Source organism: Erythranthe guttata, chromosome 12 (assembly GCF_056151865.1).
Source record: "Erythranthe guttata isolate IM_541 chromosome 12, IM_541, whole genome shotgun sequence".
Classification (NCBI taxonomy): Eukaryota; Viridiplantae; Streptophyta; class Magnoliopsida; order Lamiales; family Phrymaceae; genus Erythranthe; species Erythranthe guttata.
Window position 1 is genome coordinate 14,757,059 of NC_142544.1, and position 19,620 is coordinate 14,776,678.

The 19,620-nt window shown below is 29.9% G+C and overlaps 1 protein-coding gene across 1 annotated transcript; it reads left to right on the forward strand.

Moving 5' to 3' along the window:
* The first annotated feature begins 14,345 nt into the window (after positions 1–14,345).
* On the forward strand, positions 14,346–17,432 carry LOC105954227 (fructose-bisphosphate aldolase 3, chloroplastic). The gene is made up of 6 exons (XM_012977901.2): positions 14,346–14,721; positions 15,442–15,711; positions 15,805–15,914; positions 16,022–16,112; positions 16,473–16,742; positions 16,844–17,432. The coding sequence occupies exons 1-6, from the start codon at positions 14,560–14,562 to the stop codon at positions 17,120–17,122; spliced, it is 1,182 nt and encodes a 393-aa protein (XP_012833355.1). The 5' UTR covers positions 14,346–14,559; the 3' UTR covers positions 17,123–17,432.
* Positions 17,433–19,620: the final 2,188 nt, after the last annotated feature.

The following is a 19,620-nucleotide window of genomic DNA, read 5'->3' on the forward strand; positions in this document are numbered from 1 at the left end:
ATATAAAAAATGAAAAAATATGTTTTAGATCAAATTATCGAAAGAAAACTTTGAATAATTGATAAATAATATAATATAATCTAAAAAGTTTAAAAACAAAATGAATTCCATTTGATTTAACTACCGATATAAAAAAAATGATAAAAAGAAAATATAAAATACAGAAATTGTGATATGAAAAATAAGACACATTATCAGACCCAAACGGTACAACTATCTCGTCCAATACTTTGTATCGTTAACAGAAACTTAATTATCAAAATAGTGTTTTATAGCACATGCATTGACATCGTCTATTAACACTCTTTGCGAGTAACATGCACATTTTACATTGTTCAAATGCAACCAGTGGTACACATTACTGAAACATAATCAACTAAAAGTGTACAAAATAAATACATTATGTGCTAAATCACCTTGTTTTAAAAAACAATTCAGTGGAGTGGACAATAAAATTGGCATAAAGTGAAAATAAACTAACACGGTAAAATAAATATACATGTAAAAAATACAAACAACAAATGTGTGTCATATACAATTTTTATGTACATTTATATACCCTGAAAATCTTCACAGTAGACAATATTGCAAATAATATATTAGTCGTCTATTTCGACTTGATGAATATATTTATGCCACATCTACTCTTAACTCTCTATATTGTGACGTATAATAGTCCATGCCACCTCTACTCTTCACTGTCCATACTGCGACGTATAATAGTTCATGCCACCTCTAATACTAAAATTAATATTACTACTACTACTATTAATACTAATACCAATACTAATATTAACACAAAAATTAATATTAATACTAATAACAAAATTAATACCAATACCAATACCAATATCAATACCAATGTCAATGTCAATACCAATACTAATACGAATACCAATACCAATATCAATATCAATACCAATGTCAATATTAATACTAATACTGATACGAATACCAATACCAATACCAATACCAATACCAATATCAATACCAATATCAATACCAACACCGATATCAATACCAATATCAATACCAATATCAATACCAATACAAATACGAATACGAATACGAATAATAATATGAATACGAATACGCATACGAATACTAATACGAATACAAATACTAATATGAATACGAATATAAATACGAATACGAATACTAATCGAATACGAATACGAATACGAATACGAATATGAATACTAATACGAATACTAACATTAATACTAATTCTAACATTAATACTAACACCAACACAAACACAAACACAAACACATAACACTAACACTAACACTAACACTAATACTAATACTAATATTAATACTAATACTAATACTAATACTAATAACTAATACTAATGTTAATACTCATACAAATCATATTTCTAATTATAATGCTAATTTTAATCCTAACATTAATCATAATCCTAATATTAAAACTAATATTAATGCTAATGCTAATGCTAATGCTAATGCTAATGCTAATGCAAATGCTAATACTATTTGATACTAATATTGATACTTCTACTAATACTAATACTAATTGATATTAATATTGATAATACTAATAGTGATACTAATACTAATAGTATCAGTATTAGTATCAATATTAGTATCAATATTGCCGAAATCAAATACAAAATTATCAAAACCAACTATAAATTATCGAATATTGATACTAATACTAATATTGATACCAAATTATCGAATATTGGTACTAATACTAATGTTGATATTAATATTGATAATACTAATATTGATACTAATACTGATATTGATATTGTTGTTGATAGTGATAGAAATACTAATACTAATACTAATACTAATATTAATACTAATACCAACTATCTATACTGTTACTATATTGATATTGATAAAAAAATCTTTTACCTTATCTACTTGTTAAAATATTATGTGTTGTTTTATCTAATCGTCAATATATGGGGTTAGGATTTTCGATTACGCCATTAGCGAGCCTCATCCACGCCGCCGCCATCTCCGCCCCTACGCTGCCATCGTTTGCTACTTCTTTTTTCTTCGAAAATTTTGATATTGAAATTGTGTTGGGTATCTCACATAGGAAAATAGTTGTTTGCATCACTTCTTTAGTTGTTTTCGAATTCTGCTATTTTTTTAGTTGGTTTCGATAATTTATAGTTGATTTTGATAATTTTGTATTTGATTTCGACAATTTGTAGTTGGTTTCGATATTTTTTTAATTGATTTCGATAATTTATAGTTACTTTTAATAGTTTGTAGTTAATTTTGATACTTTTTGCAGTTGATTTGATACCTAATAGTTGATTTCAAATTGGTACACCTTGAATGGCACAATTTTTTAGTTATTTATCATAATTTTATAGTTGATTGTGAAAAATAAAAAAAATGAAAATAGTAGTTTTTTAAGAAAATTTTGTACTTTGAAAGAAAACAAAAAAATGCAAATAAAAAAATATTCAAAATTAATTAAAATGTTTAAGAAAATGAAATTTAGTTGATTTATGGGGAAAAAACTAAAAAAAAAATTATTTTTTTTAGTTTTTATTAAATTTTTTTAATTATTAATTTTTAATAATTTAATAAATAAAAAGTCAAAAAATAATATGCCTATAAATATAAAAATTCATCAAGTAGTGGGTAATGGGTATTGAATAATGGAGAGGGACAAATTTGGAATATGAAAAAGCCTGGATCTACTACTAATATTGAAAATGAGGGTGGATAAACTCTTACTTGAAAAAAAAGTAGAGGGAGTTTTCACTAATAGCCCATTTTTTTTAACATCCTTTGTAGAGATGAAAACAAAGAAATATTTATTTCCGACAATCATCGTTTGATTCGCTAAAAAAACACAACAACCTTCCTTGAACTACTTCCGCAAGCCTTGTCGATTTTTTCTTGAACAAATCACCTTTATGCATGATTACATTACCTACAAATATCAGTTCAACCGAACAAATAAAATTAAATGCTTCAACAAATCAGTATTTTACCGAAGAATTTATTTCAAATTTATTTTTATAATTTAGATACGCAAATGGAAAATTATTATAATTTCAAATTACTAAAGAGTATGTCATTATTTTTTGGGAGATGTTGCAACTACATTTAAATTATTATTATGTCATTAGATACTATGACAAATGCGAAAATTATTAAATGACATGTGAATTTAAAATATTTGGACAAAACTTATTAAAAATACAATTGATAACTTCAGGTTAGGTGAGAATCACTCGTGTATTGAGTATGTAGAAATTACATCAACACTCATTATGAGAGTTAGTACTCTTTTTTATGTCCCATGGTATATGTCAAGCTGTACTGCAGGTATTGTAATGAAATTCTACAATATATTTAATGTATTATAATTATAACTATTACATAATATTCATATCATGGCAGGAAAAAGAAAAGAAATATTCAGATCGAATGTAGTTGATAACAAATACACGATATTTAAATATATTCAAATAATAAAAATATTATAGACATGTTATTGAAAATATAGCATCATTGCACCTATTAATTATTATACACATCGAACTTTTCATCGTCATCCTTTTCATATTCATCCCTGCATATCGCACTCAACTTTTTTCATTATTCATATCTACAAAAAATGAGAAAATAAAATAATAGTTAGATAATATTTTCGTGTATACGATAAATCAACATAAATCAAAAAAATTGTACATATGCGTATTGAAATACACAATATATATATATATATATATATATATATATATATATATATATATATATATATATATATATATATATATATATATATATATATATTACATATATTTTAATCTAATGATAATAGACAATTATATAAATGTACACGAAAAAAATTTATTTAAAAAAAAAAGGTAGTTCAGAAGAAAAAAAAAAAAAAAAAAAAGAATTACGAACTTGGATGATGGAAGGATTTTTTTTTTTTTCTTTTCTGAATGGAGATGGATGAAGAGCATGAATGTGATGGGTTGAATATTTTATAGGTGGATAGAATACTTTGAAAATGTAAATATAATATAAGAAAGTATATTAATTATAGCAAAATTTTGGTTAAAATATGAAAATAATATCTTTGTAATTGAATGAAATCAATTGCTTCTAATTTTTTTGCCGAAATTGGAAGAAAGGGATCGGCACATTTTTTTCTTTTATAGGTTTAGGAAATTTGCATATTTTAATGTACACAAACAAATACGCACATATATTAAGGAAAGGATTTATCACACTTTAATACGATTACTCAACATATTTTTATATTATTTTTTTATTCGAGATAATATACTTTAATATTATCACACTTTAATATGATTACTCAATGTACATAAACTAATACGCACATATATTAAGTTTTTCATTACCAAAAAAATATAGACATTAAGTTGCACACAATTATTAAGGAACGAAAATAAAATGTATTTATGCAGTCAATCTTTTCCATTGATAAGTCAATATGCAATTAATGATAATAATCCAATCAATCAATACGGCTTATCAATATTATGGATATTTTTGACTGTTAATTATTTGATAAAAATGTGAATGGATGATATATAATTATATATGTCCATATAAATATATTATTGATATGATATAAATTTATATGAAAATGATTAACAAAATCAATGCACGTTCAATTAGATAGTTGATTGATATATGTCCATATAAATACATGATTCAGATAATACACACATATATATAGGGAAATGATTTATAAATTCAACGCACATCCGGTTCCTTGACTTCAATCCGGATTGAAAATTTTAAATTATATTTGAATTTTCCAAAATTTTCAAAATATATGGCTTTACAATATTATAATTTACTTACTAACAATAATTATATATTTCATAATATATATATTAATTAATATTATATCAATTTTAGTTATATTTGATTTATAATTTTAATTACAATATTTTGCACACGGCCGTTTATAATATGCTTAACGATATTTTTTCATTAATATTTAAATATTTGAAAAAAAATTAATATAGAAATTAACAGTGCAAAATTAAATAAAATATTATAAGAAAATATATAAGAATCATAAATTGATTCAAATGCACTAAAAAAAATCATTGAGGCTATAGATCATCTTTTTATATAATATATAGATATATATAGATCATCGTCTTAATATGATAATGTATTAATAAAAAAACAAATTTTATAAATTAATTCAGTATAATTGTTTGCACATATAATAGAAATACACAATTTCAATTATTAACAAAAAATATTGTATATTTATTAAACAATAATACAATATAAAAATAAAACATTTTCGTTAATAATTTTTTTTAGTGAATGGATATTCGAATATTCCAAAATATTGAAAATTCAAAAAAAAATGTATTCCTTTATTTTAATATTTGAATATTAAAAAAATGTTTTTTTCTGAAAATTATTTGAATATTTGTGAAGAAATTGAGTATCATAATTTTTTTCAATAAATATATTTTGAAATACTGGAAACGTAAATAATATTTTTTTTATTTTGAATTTATAAAATATTAACATTGGAAATAATATATATACACGTGGTAATTGTTTAAATGAGTGTATAAATATTAAATAGGAAATAACTTAAATATATACCAAAATAAAATTGACAATTCATCAATTGAAGAATCCACCTCATCAATTGAACTCCAACTAAGCAATTTTGATAAATGACATCATCATTTGACACATTTCAATCATTGAGGGCATAGATACTCTTTTTATATTATATATAGATTAGGGAATTAATAGCTCAAATTTATGGACTGATTGATGATTGATTGTAGTAAAAAATTAATCGAAAATCGTGATTGGTATATTATATTGGAAATGTTGGTTATTAACATAATAATTTAAATTCTTAATTTTAAAAACCGGTTATAAATTATTGGCTATAGAAAGCGATTTTTTGGTTATTAGTTATAGGAATCAATTATGTGTATAGATAAATTTTTTTGAAAACTTTCTTTTTTGAGTCATAAATTAAAATGTTAAAATAAAATAGAAAATAATTTATTTATTGATTTAGGTATAGCGTATACGTGGATATGTATATATTTAAAGAAACTGCATATATAAAATGAAAACTTGGACAAAAAGATATATACGTACTACGTAGTAATTAAAAGAAATTATGATGCCAAGTGAAAATTAAATGAAAATTGTGGGGTAAAAATTAGAAATGACAATCCTTAATTGTGGCTTTTGTCTTCATATATTATATAGATTCCCTTTAAAAAAACACATGTTTGTATTACTATTTACAATATAACAAAAGACGGAATTTGTGGATTAAAAACATTGTGTAATTCTGTAAAATTATACTATCCAAATCAAACATTAATCATTCACTTTCATTTTTCCATTATTATAATTTTCAATAACTATTAATGAGATTTAGTTAATTGAATCATTAATTATAATATTATCGTTAATATAACCAATTAAAAACTAAAAATCTGAATCAATCATTTATTTTAGTTGGTAAAACAAATCCGGTCATTATGCAAATTATATCTTTCAAATTAATATAAAGAATAATTTTATACTTATAAAACATAATAATGTAATAATAAAAAAATATAAAATTTATAAATTATTCATATATAATTTATTCACATAGATTAAATATGTGCACAATACCCATTTGTGTGTCAAAACGTTATCTATATTTGCAAAACGAAACAAATAACTAAAAAATAAGATAGATCAAACAAAGATTTTACACGAAACAAAAATTATGAATTAATAATACACCAAACATGACAAAAATAAAAGAAAAAGAAAGTAGACGATGATTGAATGTCGAGAGAATGTAAGAAAATCGTAATTCTCATTGAAACAGTATCAAGTGAATAAGGATACAAAATAAATTTTATAATATGCATGGTATTTAATGTAATAGATTCTTTTAAATTGAATTAGTAGACAAACAACATAATGTATATGCGAAAGACTTTTATTAATTGCTTGCAATAATATATCATCTTAAAACTATTTACTATCAATAATTAGTGCGACAAATAGTTTCACATATTTTGTAACCTATTACAAAGAAGGGAAGATAAGCCTAGTAGTAAAACTACCACAATTTCACTATAATAATTTTGCAGTAAAACTTCCCTTGGATCCCATTTTCTCACTTCTGCATAACCAAAAAAATAAAATAATATATCCAATTGTGTTAATAATGCAAATATGTAAATAAAAAAAAAAAATCAAAACAAACTACAGAAAACTACATTATAAAATATTCATATCATAAGAAAATATTGAGTAATAAAATAAATAATTTTAAAGAAAAAATGTAAGAAAACCGTGTTGATGAATTATGTATGGTCGAAGTTGGATTCGTGAAAATAATCTGCAAGAAATACATAAAGCATATGACATGTTATTATTTAACTAAATACAAATATAAAATGGAGTTGAAACATATAAAACAATTATGAATACATAAATATATAATACCAATACAAAATAAAAGAAGAGAAATGCACATATTTAAAATAATTCTGACGACATATTTTTAGTATCAGTATTGACTTCAACATATTTATGTATATATAAAATTAATTATGAATATAAAACTATGCATATATACGTATAATAATTTATAAGAAATGATAAACAAAAAATGTAATACTGTATAATTCGAATATTGTGCACTTTGTAATCGAATGGTGGTAGAAAAAAATGAAATGAACATTGAGGGGTTTATATAGTATTGAAAATGAACTTAATTCTATGGAAAAATTAAAAATTTAAAATATTTATATATTAGTTAATGAAATCAAATCAAACAAATAAAGGAAACAACCCAAAAAAAAATATAACTTGTGGAAAAAAAATCTTGCAATATAAAAACATTAAATATGAAAATACGATTTTTATTTTTTACCATTCAATTTTGAATTAAAGTATAAATTAAATCAATCAAAGATGAAATAATGGAATCTTGGAATATTAAAGATTCCTTTATATTGGTGATTTGATATTTTATTGAAATAATAATTAATAATATTTTTTTTTGCATAATCCGTAGTTCTATAGTTCGGACCGCATTATTATATATTAAATAATATTTTCCAAAATACAACCAACTACATTAAGAATTAATCCACCGTGTATAATAAAAATTATTTAAAAAAATAGTGGATTATTTATTAAATACTTCTATTAAAAACTAAAACATTTTTTCATTATTATTTTTAATGGAATAGATATTCGAATATTCTAAAATATTGAAAATTAAAAAAAAAATAAAAAAAACAACAACATATTCCTTTATTTTAATATTTTAGTATTTAAAAAAATATTTTTTTAATGAAAATTATTTGAATATTCGTAAAACAATTGAGTTTCATGAATTTATTTGAATAAATATATTTTGAAACACTAAAAATATAAATAAGATTTTTTTATTTCGAATTTATAAAATATTAACTTTGGAAATAATATATATACATGTGGTAATTATTAAATGATTGTGTAAATGTAAAATAGGAAAAAACTTAACAACATCCATAAATAAAAATGCCACCTAATCAATTGAAGAATCCACCTAATCAATTGAACTCCAACTAAGCAATTTTGACAAATGACATCATCATTTGCCACATGTCAATCATTGTGGGCATAGATCCTCTTTTTATATTATATATAGATGATCTTTTTATATGTTGTATCTAAATCAAAAGACGATACTATAAGAATAAACAATTATTATAAATGCAAATTCTCATAAAATGTCAAAATGCTATTTTATTAAATGTATGATAAAGTTGTACAGACATAAGCAAAATTTTTAGGCCTTGTTTGTTTGCTACTATTAGTAGATATGACCATGGGTTGGTTCGGACCAGTTCACGGTTCACTTTTTCATGAACCGGAACCGACCCGTACAAAACACGGTTCTGGGTCGGTTCGATCCGGTTCACGGTTCACTTTTTAACTTTTTATTTCAAAAATAAATTTTGAAGATTTAATGGTGAAAAAAAATTGTAACAAGAGTTAAAAGAGTAAATATATTTGAAATAAAAAGTTTTGAAAGACAGTAATTTTCTAATAAATTAATTAAAGAAATTATTTTTAAATGGGAAAAAAGGAAATAAATGAAGTATTTAAATTCTTAATGTTCATCCTATATTTTTACTTGAAGTATTTAAATTCCTTATGTTCAAATATTTTAAAACCTTAAAGAATTTTTTATTAAAATAAAAGTTCAATATATTTTTTTCAAAGAATATTTTATGAAGTATTTAAATACATAGTATTCAAATAATATTTTATTTGAATTTTAAAGTACTTAAACACTTAATTTTCAAATATTTTAAATTTTTAAATACTTGATGTATTTCTTTTAATTTTTTATATGTGAGAAGACTTAATATATTTTTTGAATAATAAGAGTGAAATTAATATTCAAATATTTTAGATTTTAAATACTTAATGTTCAAAATATGTTTTTATTTGAAGTATTAAATACTTAATGTTCAAATATTCTAGATTTTGAAATACTTGATTGATAAATAAATTAAGGCCTCATTTGCTTAATGTTATTAAGCTCCATTAACTAAATAGTTGGTTGATAATATTCGTATTTGGTATAGTCCGCTACTATACTTAAATTAAAGCCCGCAGTTAAATGTTATTATTTGGTTAAATTAGTAGCACTCCTCCCCTGCGATTAATTTAGTAGAGGGTGATTAGAATTGAAAATACAATTATATCCTTAAAATAATATTTGAATTTTGTTAATTAAAAGACTTTTTAGACAATTCACAATTAATATCATAATTTAACAAATTTAATACAAGATTTAATCTAACGAATCAAACATCTTACTGACTAAATAATTAATTAGTCAGTTGTATATTAATCCAATCTCACCTAATTTAATGTAATCCGATATACGTAAGCAAGCGAGGCCTAAAGAATTACTTTTAAATAGGAAATATTAAAAGAATTAAATGAATTACTTAATTTTCAAATATTAAAAGTTTTTTTTTTTAAATTTGGGTGAACTACCGGGCCAAACCAGCGGTTCATGATTCACATGTTTCAAGAACCAGGCCCATCCCAAGGGACACGGGCCGGAAACCGGCTATGGTCATATCTAACTATTATGTTAGATTAACTAAATAAATAGTAGGAGTTAATAAGATGTTTGATTGATATAATTTAACACTACTCAAGTCCGCTACTAAAGTTGAAGTCCGCAATTAAGTGATACTATATCATGAAATTAGTAAAGCCTCTACCCCTACAATTAATTTTGTAGGGGGTGACTAAAACGAGAAATTACAATCTTATCCTCAATACAATAACTTTTTATTTAATTTTGTTAAATAAAATATTTATAGAGAATTCACATATAATATAATAACATAATCTAACAAATTTAATACAACGTGTAATCTAAAGACCAAAATATATTATTAAGAGTAAAAAGCAGTTTACCCCCTAAACTAAGGCCAGTTTTGCACTTTGCCCCCCAAACAATTTTTTTTTGCACATTTTTGCCTAAACTTGTTATTTGGTTGCACGGTGCCCGATTTCAGGCAATTTTGGACGGAATCTTAAGCACGTGCAAATCACGTGAGTTGGGCAGGGGTAAAATTATCACTTCACTTACAATTGACCCGAGGTCCAATTTTCATCTATTCTCTAAAAAGAAAAATTATCTTTTCAGACAAATATCACACACACATCAAATCAAAACATACCCATAATTACATAACAATTTATCACTATATCGGATCAAAGCATAATCACCTGCTCGATATCATCTTTGATCTCTTTCCATTCTCCCAAATCATCCTTCAACTTATGGACCCAGTTCGTCCTTTTTCTAATCGTTGTCTTCGCATGGAAGAAGCCCGTGTTTCGATCCCCTTCTTTCATTCATTGCACCCAACTTCGTTGTTTCCAGTAACTGTCAAGATCTTGATATAATTGTTATAGTTCTTCCTGCATAACCTTCCTTTCGATTTGTCCTCCAGCCGAATTTTTCCACATGCTCAGTTTGTACAGACGTTGTTGAATTTGGGTAATGCGTTTCCTAGGATTATGGTGGTCAGAATTATTCCAATGTAGAAGTGCTGCTTTGCAGCCCTCCGTCTTAGAGAGGAGGTCAGTTATTGGATCGGTTGCCATCTGTTCGGCCCACTGCTGTTCGATAATGACCACTCATTCTTCCCGTCAGATCCACATCGCCTCAAAGCGAAACGGACGCCCTTTCCTCAATTTTCCAGTCCAACTATCCAGAGGAGAATGTGATTGAGAGAGTGTTGCAGCACATCGAACCCAGGGTCTCGAGCGAGGCTAGCCAGATTCTTTCTCTACCTTTTTTAGCGGACGAGATAATCCGAGCTATCTCTCAAATGTCCTCTACTAAATCCCCAGGCCCCGATGGCTTTCGAGTTTTGTTCTTTACTAAATATTGGAACGTGTTAGGGAATAATGTGCTTAATTGTGTTCTTGAATTTCTTAATAACAAAAAGCTCCCTAGCAAATTAAATTACACGTTCATTGTGCTCATTCTGAAAGTGAAAACCCCAGAAAAAATCACAGAGTACCGACCGATAAGTTTGTGCAATGTTATATACAAATTCGGGTCAAAAACCAATTCTAATCGTATTAAACCATTCCTTCAAAATATTATCTCCCCCACTCAGTCATCCTTTGTTCCAAAACGCCTCATTACTGATAATGTTCTCGTTGCTTATGAAATAAACCACTATATTAAATTAAATTCTAAAAAGAGAACAAACTTTGCGGCTGCCAAGCTGGACATTAGCAAAGCTTACGATCGAATCGAATGGTCTTTCTTACGGAAAATTCTATGGCGATTTGGTTTTCCTTCCTCGTTGATTGAGCTGATTATGTTATGTGTAACTACTGTGACTTACTATTTCTTTTTCAATGGATGTCAGTTCGGTTCGATACAGCCATCTCGAGGTCTTCGTCAAGGGGACCCTCTCTCTCCATACCTCTTCATCCTCTGCACGGAGGCTCTCATTGCTATGCTTCGCCAGGCCGAAATCGATGAATCTCTCCAAGGAATTAAAATCACCACTACCGCGCCAAGTGTTTCAAGTCTGTGCTTCGCAGATGACACCATCTTTTTCTGCAAATCAACACCATCGAATGCTCAAATCCTCCACATGATACTACAAGATTACGCACTAGCATCGGGCCAAGTTGTAAATCTTGAAAAGTCGACCATGACTTTCTGTCCTATAACGCCGCATGAGAGCAAAAATATTATTCAAATTATCTCGGGTTTTCAAATCGTGGAGAGCCACGAGAAATATCTCGGTATGCCACTTGCCATGGGTAAATCAAAGGCGGCCATTTTTGGATTCATACGTGATCGGGTGCAGGCTCGCATTGATGGTTGGGGTGAAAAACAACTCTCGAAAGTAGGTAAAGAAGTTCTTATTAAAGCGGTTCTCCAATCTATTCCATCTTATTTGATGAGTTGCTTCAGTCTCCCACTCGGGCTCATTTATGATATTGAATCGGCGATTCAACGGTTTTGGTGGAGTAATGGGAAAAAACGCTCGATGGCTTGGACTTCATGGATCAAAATGTGTGCATCAAAAGAACGAGGGGGTATGGGATTTCGGCATCTCCGCTACTTCAACCTTGCTATGCTGGCTAAACAAACATGGAGGGTACTCACAAACCCGGATCTGCTGCTGTCCAAGCTTCTCCAAGCGAAGTATTTCCCCTCTGGGAACTTTTGGTCCGCTCCGGTTGGGATCCGCCCGTCGGGAACTTGGCGGAGTCTCCTCCTCGCTCGCCCTCATGTCAAAGATGGTCTTCGGATTCACATTGGCAACGGGGATCACACCTCAATCTGGGGAGATCCGTGGATTAAAGAGAATGGTAACTTCCGTATCATTACACGCAGACCACCATCCTCATATTTTCCGGATAAGGTCTCCGACCTTATAATTCCCGAATCGCACACGTGGAACTTGGAGCTGCTCGACGATGCATTCTGGCCAGTTGACAAAAATAGGATTCTTTCGACTCCCATTGGCAGCATTCACGCGAAGGACCGACCGGTATGGCACTATTCTCGCTCCGGTGAATTCACGGTCAGGTCGTGCTACCATAACATCTTGCACCACCATGCAACTAAAGGATGAAACACACATTCCTCAAATGACGGCGACAAAAAGTTTTGGAAATTCCTTTCGCATCTTCACATTCCATCGAAAATCAAGGTATTCATTTGGCGGGCAGCCAGTGACACTATCCCGACAAATGTTGCCCTATTCCGACGACATGTCTCCTCTAATCTATTTTGCACCACCTGTCGCACTCAACCCGAAACCACGACACATGCATTGATTTATTGCAGGGGATTAACTGATGTTTGACTGAATCAGCCGTTCGATCTTGATGTGGCAACCGAACCAGCCAACTTCTGAACTGGCTTGAATGGTTACAGAGGAAACTTTCGAATGAGCTTTTTTGCCTAGCAATGGTTATTTGCTGGGAAGCTTGGGATTCAATGAACCGCAAAGCGCATGGAGAGGAGTGGATGAGAGGTCGAGAATTGTGGAGCTGGAGCAAAAATTATCTTGCCATTTTTCGATCCGCTAGCACCGTTCCAACTATTCTCAAGAACCCTCCTCCTCGGGTGCATTGGATCCCTCCACCGGACGGAACTATCAAGGTCAATTTTGACGCCGCACTACCACCATCCCTTCCACACTACGGGGTTGTTATGGTTGCCAGAGACTTCGAGGGAGTCGCTATTTGGTGGAGTGTTGACATGTTCCCTGGAACAGTGCTAGTCGTAGAAGGAGAAGCTCGCGCCGCACTTAAGCAATCCAAAAATCAAAGACCAAGGGTTGGGCATCGGTTATAATAGAAGGGGACTGCCGGCAGCTCATTTCGGCAATTCATGATGAAGACTCTACCTTATGTCCTATTGGTGCATATTTAGAAGATATCCGGGCACTTATGTTATCTTTCAATTCTTGTCAATTTTCTTTTGTTCCTCGCAATTGTAATAAGCTTGTTCATGCTCTAGCAAACTCTATAGAGCTTGCTAACTTGGAGGGTCCGATCCTCCCCCTTAAAGTGGCACATATTGCCTAATAAGATCTCGTCTTTTCCTTAAAAAAAAAAAAGATGTTTATTGCAAATAAGAAGATATAGAAAACCAAATTGAATATAATTGAAACTTGTGGGGTAAAAACTAATAAATGCCAATAAGATGATGGACTACTAACCAATTTGTCAAAAAAACGCAGCCCCTCCCCAACAACAAACAACCCAAATGAAGGACAATAACGTAATTTCACAAAGAGCCTGATATAAAGACGTACAGCGAAGTCCTTGTTTGGTAGATCCGCCAGTCTGTTGTCCGTTTTTAGTTCTTATTATACTGTCAACTATTTCGGACTCTCCGATACAAAGGAAGAAGAAGAACACTACTCTTAATTCATAATAATAAAACCGATCCCCCTTTCTTCCAAACCCCAACATCAGATTTTTTTTTTTTTTTTTTACAGAGATGGCTTGCTCAACTTTTCTCAAATTGAACGCCCCCTCCTCCTCGTGGATCTCCGGCCATCACTCCGTCAATCTCAGCCCCGGATCGGCCGCGCGTTTCCCCACCCGCCGCCTCTCGGTCATCCGCGCCGGATCTTACACCGATGAGCTTATTAAAACTGCCGTAAGCCATTTTTTTTCCCTTTTTATAAGTGCGTGTATTTGTGTTTTTTTTTTTTACTGTATTGTATTTTTATTTTTTAATCCATGGTTTGCATGCTCTTTTGGTACTTAGATCTCATGATCGAGTTGCTTTTGATTTAATTTTGGTTGATTTATTTTAGATATAGTGCTTTGCAGTCTAAAAACAGCATTATGATTTTTTGAATACTCCTCTTGAATTTGGGGAGTTTATTTATTTATTATTTCATTTTAGAAATTGTGGAGTTTATTTTCTTCCATTGCTAAAATTTGTTGAGAGAATTGAATTTGTAATTTGTATAATAAATGGCAAATTTCGTACTTATATGATTCTGAGGTCATGATTCACGCTGCTGTACAATGGCACATCATGCTTTCTAATAAATATTATTGTTGACTGCAACAGTTGATTCTTTAATCATATTTCGATCCCACTTCCAGTTTTATTCTAAATTAATCGGAAAGTGGGTTTGATTAGGCTCTAATCACGTGCTTAAGCACTATTCTTTTGGTTGGTGAGCATTGAGATATTTTATAGCCACCTTATTTATTACAATAAACTATATAAAATTACGTGTTTGAATTTTATAACGACGTAGCTGTAGTAACATAGTACAGAACTCGATAAAATCCATTTTTGTTTTGCTGCACTTTATTACAATTCAGTGTCAATTGATTTCTGGTTCGTTTATGTTGTGAGTAGAAATCAATTGCATCACCGGGTAGGGGAATCCTTGCAATCGATGAATCAAATGCGACGTGTGGAAAGAGATTGGCTTCCATTGGACTTGACAACACGGAAACAAACAGACAGGCTTATAGACAACTTCTGTTGACCACTCCTGGTCTGGGAGAATACATTTCCGGTTCCATTCTCTTCGAAGAGACGCTTTATCAGTCAACCACTGACGGAAAGACGTTTGTTGACTGTTTGCGCGACGAGAATATCGTGCCCGGTATCAAAGTTGATAAGGTGAGTTTAAAATAAAGTTATTTTTTCCCAATCTTTTAACACATTAAACTTCCATTAATTTATTTTTTTTCCTATCTTTTTCTTATTTTATAGGGTTTGGTTCCACTACCAGGTTCGAACGATGAATCTTGGTGCCAGGGATTAGACGGATTGGCTTCTAGATCTGCCGAGTACTACAAACAAGGGGCTCGTTTTGCCAAATGGTTTGCTATGTTTTTCTTCTTAAAAATAATTTATATTTGTTTTATTTGTTATTAACTTTGGATTACTTACCATTTTTTTCTACCTTTGCATTGAAATATTTTTTTAGGAGAACTGTTGTGAGCATACCCTGCGGGCCTTCTGCTTTAGCTGTTAAAGAAGCAGCTTGGGGTCTTGCTCGTTATGCTGCAATTTCTCAGGTATCTACTTTTAAACTTCCCACACCATTCTTGCCCTTTCCTTCTCTTAGGCCTCGTTTGGTTTCTAAGATAAGATTAGCCAAGTTAAGAAAAATAGTCTTATAAAAACCCAATTATAATGTTAGTTCATTGGAGGTATAATAAATTTTCTCCCAATTAGTCAAGATTATAGCCATTTTCTCCACAACTGTGAACTGGACCAGAAAGTTATTAGCCTAACCAAACATCCAACGTGGGTAATCTTGACCAACCAAATGAGGCCTTAGGATACGGTTGACTTGTTTCCTTACAATAAAAACTGGAGAATACGACTTTTTTCCTTACACAGAGTCGGTTACTTTTTATATTTATATTATTCAGGACAATGGGCTTGTTCCTATTGTGGAACCGGAGATTCTTCTGGATGGGGACCACCCAATCGAGAGGACACTTGAGGTGGCGGAGAAAGTGTGGGCAGAGGTGTTTTACTACTTGGCGGAGAACAACGTTACCTTTGAAGGCATACTGCTTAAACCTAGCATGGTTACACCTGGTGCTGAACACAAAGAGAAGGCTTCTCCAGATACAATTGCCAATTATACCCTCACCATGCTTCGAAGAAGAGTACCTCCTGCAGTTCCAGGAATCATGGTAATAGCTCGTCGAATAAAATCTAATTTGAGAAAAGTTTGTTTATTTCTTCAAGGTGAATTTTTTTCTTACTAACTGTTTTTTTTGTCTGATTTTTTTAGTTCTTGTCTGGAGGGCAATCGGAAGTGGAGGCAACATTGAACCTTAACGCAATGAACCAAAGTCCTAACCCATGGCACGTGTCTTTCTCGTACGCACGAGCATTGCAGAACACTGTGCTGAAGAAATGGCAAGGTCGCCCCGAAAATGTACAAGCAGCGCAGATTGCACTTTTGGTGCGTGCAAAGGCAAACTCGTTGGCAAATCTCGGAAAGTACTCTGCTGAGGGCGAGAGCGAGGAGGCTAAAAAGGGTATGTTTGTCAAGGGCTACACATACTAAACTCCGTTTCTCTATTTTTCTTTTTGGGTGGCGCTGATTGGATTTAGCTGCAAGAGCCCTTTTTCCTTTTACCATTTTTCGGTGTCGCCTCTTTCTTGTTTAAAATCAAATGGTTCTTGAATAATGAAACTAATAAGTTGTGATGAGTGGGATTTAAGGTTGAGGTAGTGATGAGAGATTATTGTACCATTTTGAATTTGATATTTTTTATGCAGTATAACTTAATGGCAGAGTGAAACTCAGTAACTTTGTGCATCTAAATGTAAGGTTTATATCTACATCCTTTAGCAACTCAATTTGATTCCGAAAATTTGTCATCCAAAGGAGTTATCAATATGAAGTTGCATTTTGATAGAGTGCAAAGATATATCTATGATAGAGTGCAAAGATACATTTTAGATAAAGAGGTATCAATATTCAATAATATCAAATGTCCCTAAAAAAATAATAATAAAGATATAACATATACTCCCTCGGGTACACGATATTGGTTACTTTTAAATTTTTTTTTTTTTTTTTTTTTTTATATTATTTGTCACTTTAGAATTCCAACACTACATTAATTACATATTTTTTAATTATGCCATTATTAACCCTTTAACATTCTCTCTCCATTAATTAATAAATAAAGGTGTTTTCAATTTTGGTCTAACAATAGGTCAATATCTATTTTCCTAGAATCAAAACATATTTATTGAGTTTCTTAAGATTTACACAAATGTGAAAAACAACTACTGTTTAGAAACGGAGGGAGTATCAAATAGGAATGGTAATGGAGCGGGTTTTGCAATTCCTGCACTGCTGTAGAATTCTTCATCCTCATCCCCGTAATCCCTGAATTCTATGATACCCGTGGGTACCTGCCCGCAAAATCCCTTATATATATATATATATATATATATATATATATATATATATATATATATATATATATATATATATAATTTAAAGACTTAATTCAAAAAATAAATCAACAAATGAAAATTTTAAATTCAAATCTCATACAAAATTCCATAAATTAAAAATATGCATCTCATTTGACATTTTTATGATTACCTAGGAAAGTAAAAAGTAAATAAAATAGGGGCTTTAAGATATAGGTACCTAGACAAAATTAATTATTAGAACTAAATGACAAGTGTAACTAAACAATTGTTTCACATCATTTATAAATTTCATTCAAAAAATGCCCCCATATACAAAAAATGAAATATGCACCAAGTAATATTTAAACTGCATTTATAAATTTTTTCATTCTGCATTTAACATTTTTATTTTCGCATCTAGAATTTTCGTTATTATTATTTTTTTCGTAGAACAATTTTTTTTTTCATTTTCGTACTTTTTCCTTTTTTTTCTACATAATATTGAAAATTGTGATTTTTTAATTTTTTTTCAGCCGTAGTCTTCTATATAAACCCGTAGGAAACCGTAGTAGTCCGTAGTCATGTATAGACATTCGTAGGAAACTGTAGTAATCCATAGTCATGTATTCTTAAAACCCTAATTCCTCATTTGAACCTTAGCGCCGCCCCCCGCCGCTGCCCTCATGACCAACGCCGCCGCCGCCGCCATCACCATCCCTCCCCCCATGCCACCGCCTCCAACACCATAGTCGATTCCATCGTCACAGCCACCACCCCCTCTTAAATCATGGGATGGAGTGTGGAGAGAGAGATATCTTGAGATTGAGAGAAATAAATCGAGAGAGCGAGACAGAGAAAGCCAGAGAGAGAGCGAGACAGAAATAACGAGAGGGAGAGAAGAAGAATAAAGAGGAAAAATAGATTTGAGAAGAAACATGAATATGTGGGTTATAAGATTAGGATGCAAGGGCAAGATAGGGATTAAAAAAAATAAGAATATGAGTCATATATTATTTCAATATAAGGATTTAATTAAAAAATTGGATTTAGACTTGTCATTTAGTTCAAATTGAGTTTCGTATGAGGGACTCCTAGCATATTACCCCAATAAAATAATATAATTAAAACAGTAACGTGCGAGTTAATACAAGTCAACGTATGCGATTGACGGAGCACAAGCATGCACACATTTGTAGTTATGTGTGCGGAAACAAATCTGTATGCGTTATCGTGTGTAAACATATTATTACCGTGAATTGAGTTTTTGGACCCTTGAATCATCATATTCTGAAATATTATGAGTAGAATATTAAAATATAAACATACGCAATACTAATTACCAGTTTAAATAAATTATGATTTAAATTTTATAAGTTATTACAAAAACTTACAAATTACTAGTTTATTATCAGTATCTTATTAATAAAAGTAAGGTAGCTCCTGGTAAACCTTATGGAATTTTTCCCGCTCATAAGTTATAATTGTCATTTATTTTATTGTTTTATTTTATTTAATATAATCAAGTTTAATAAATCTGTTAAGAATCCAAACTTTTTGGCCACAAATTTGCGTATGTTTTCCCACTAAAATTGTCATTTTACTTAATATTAATTTTATGGGAAAATTATTTAA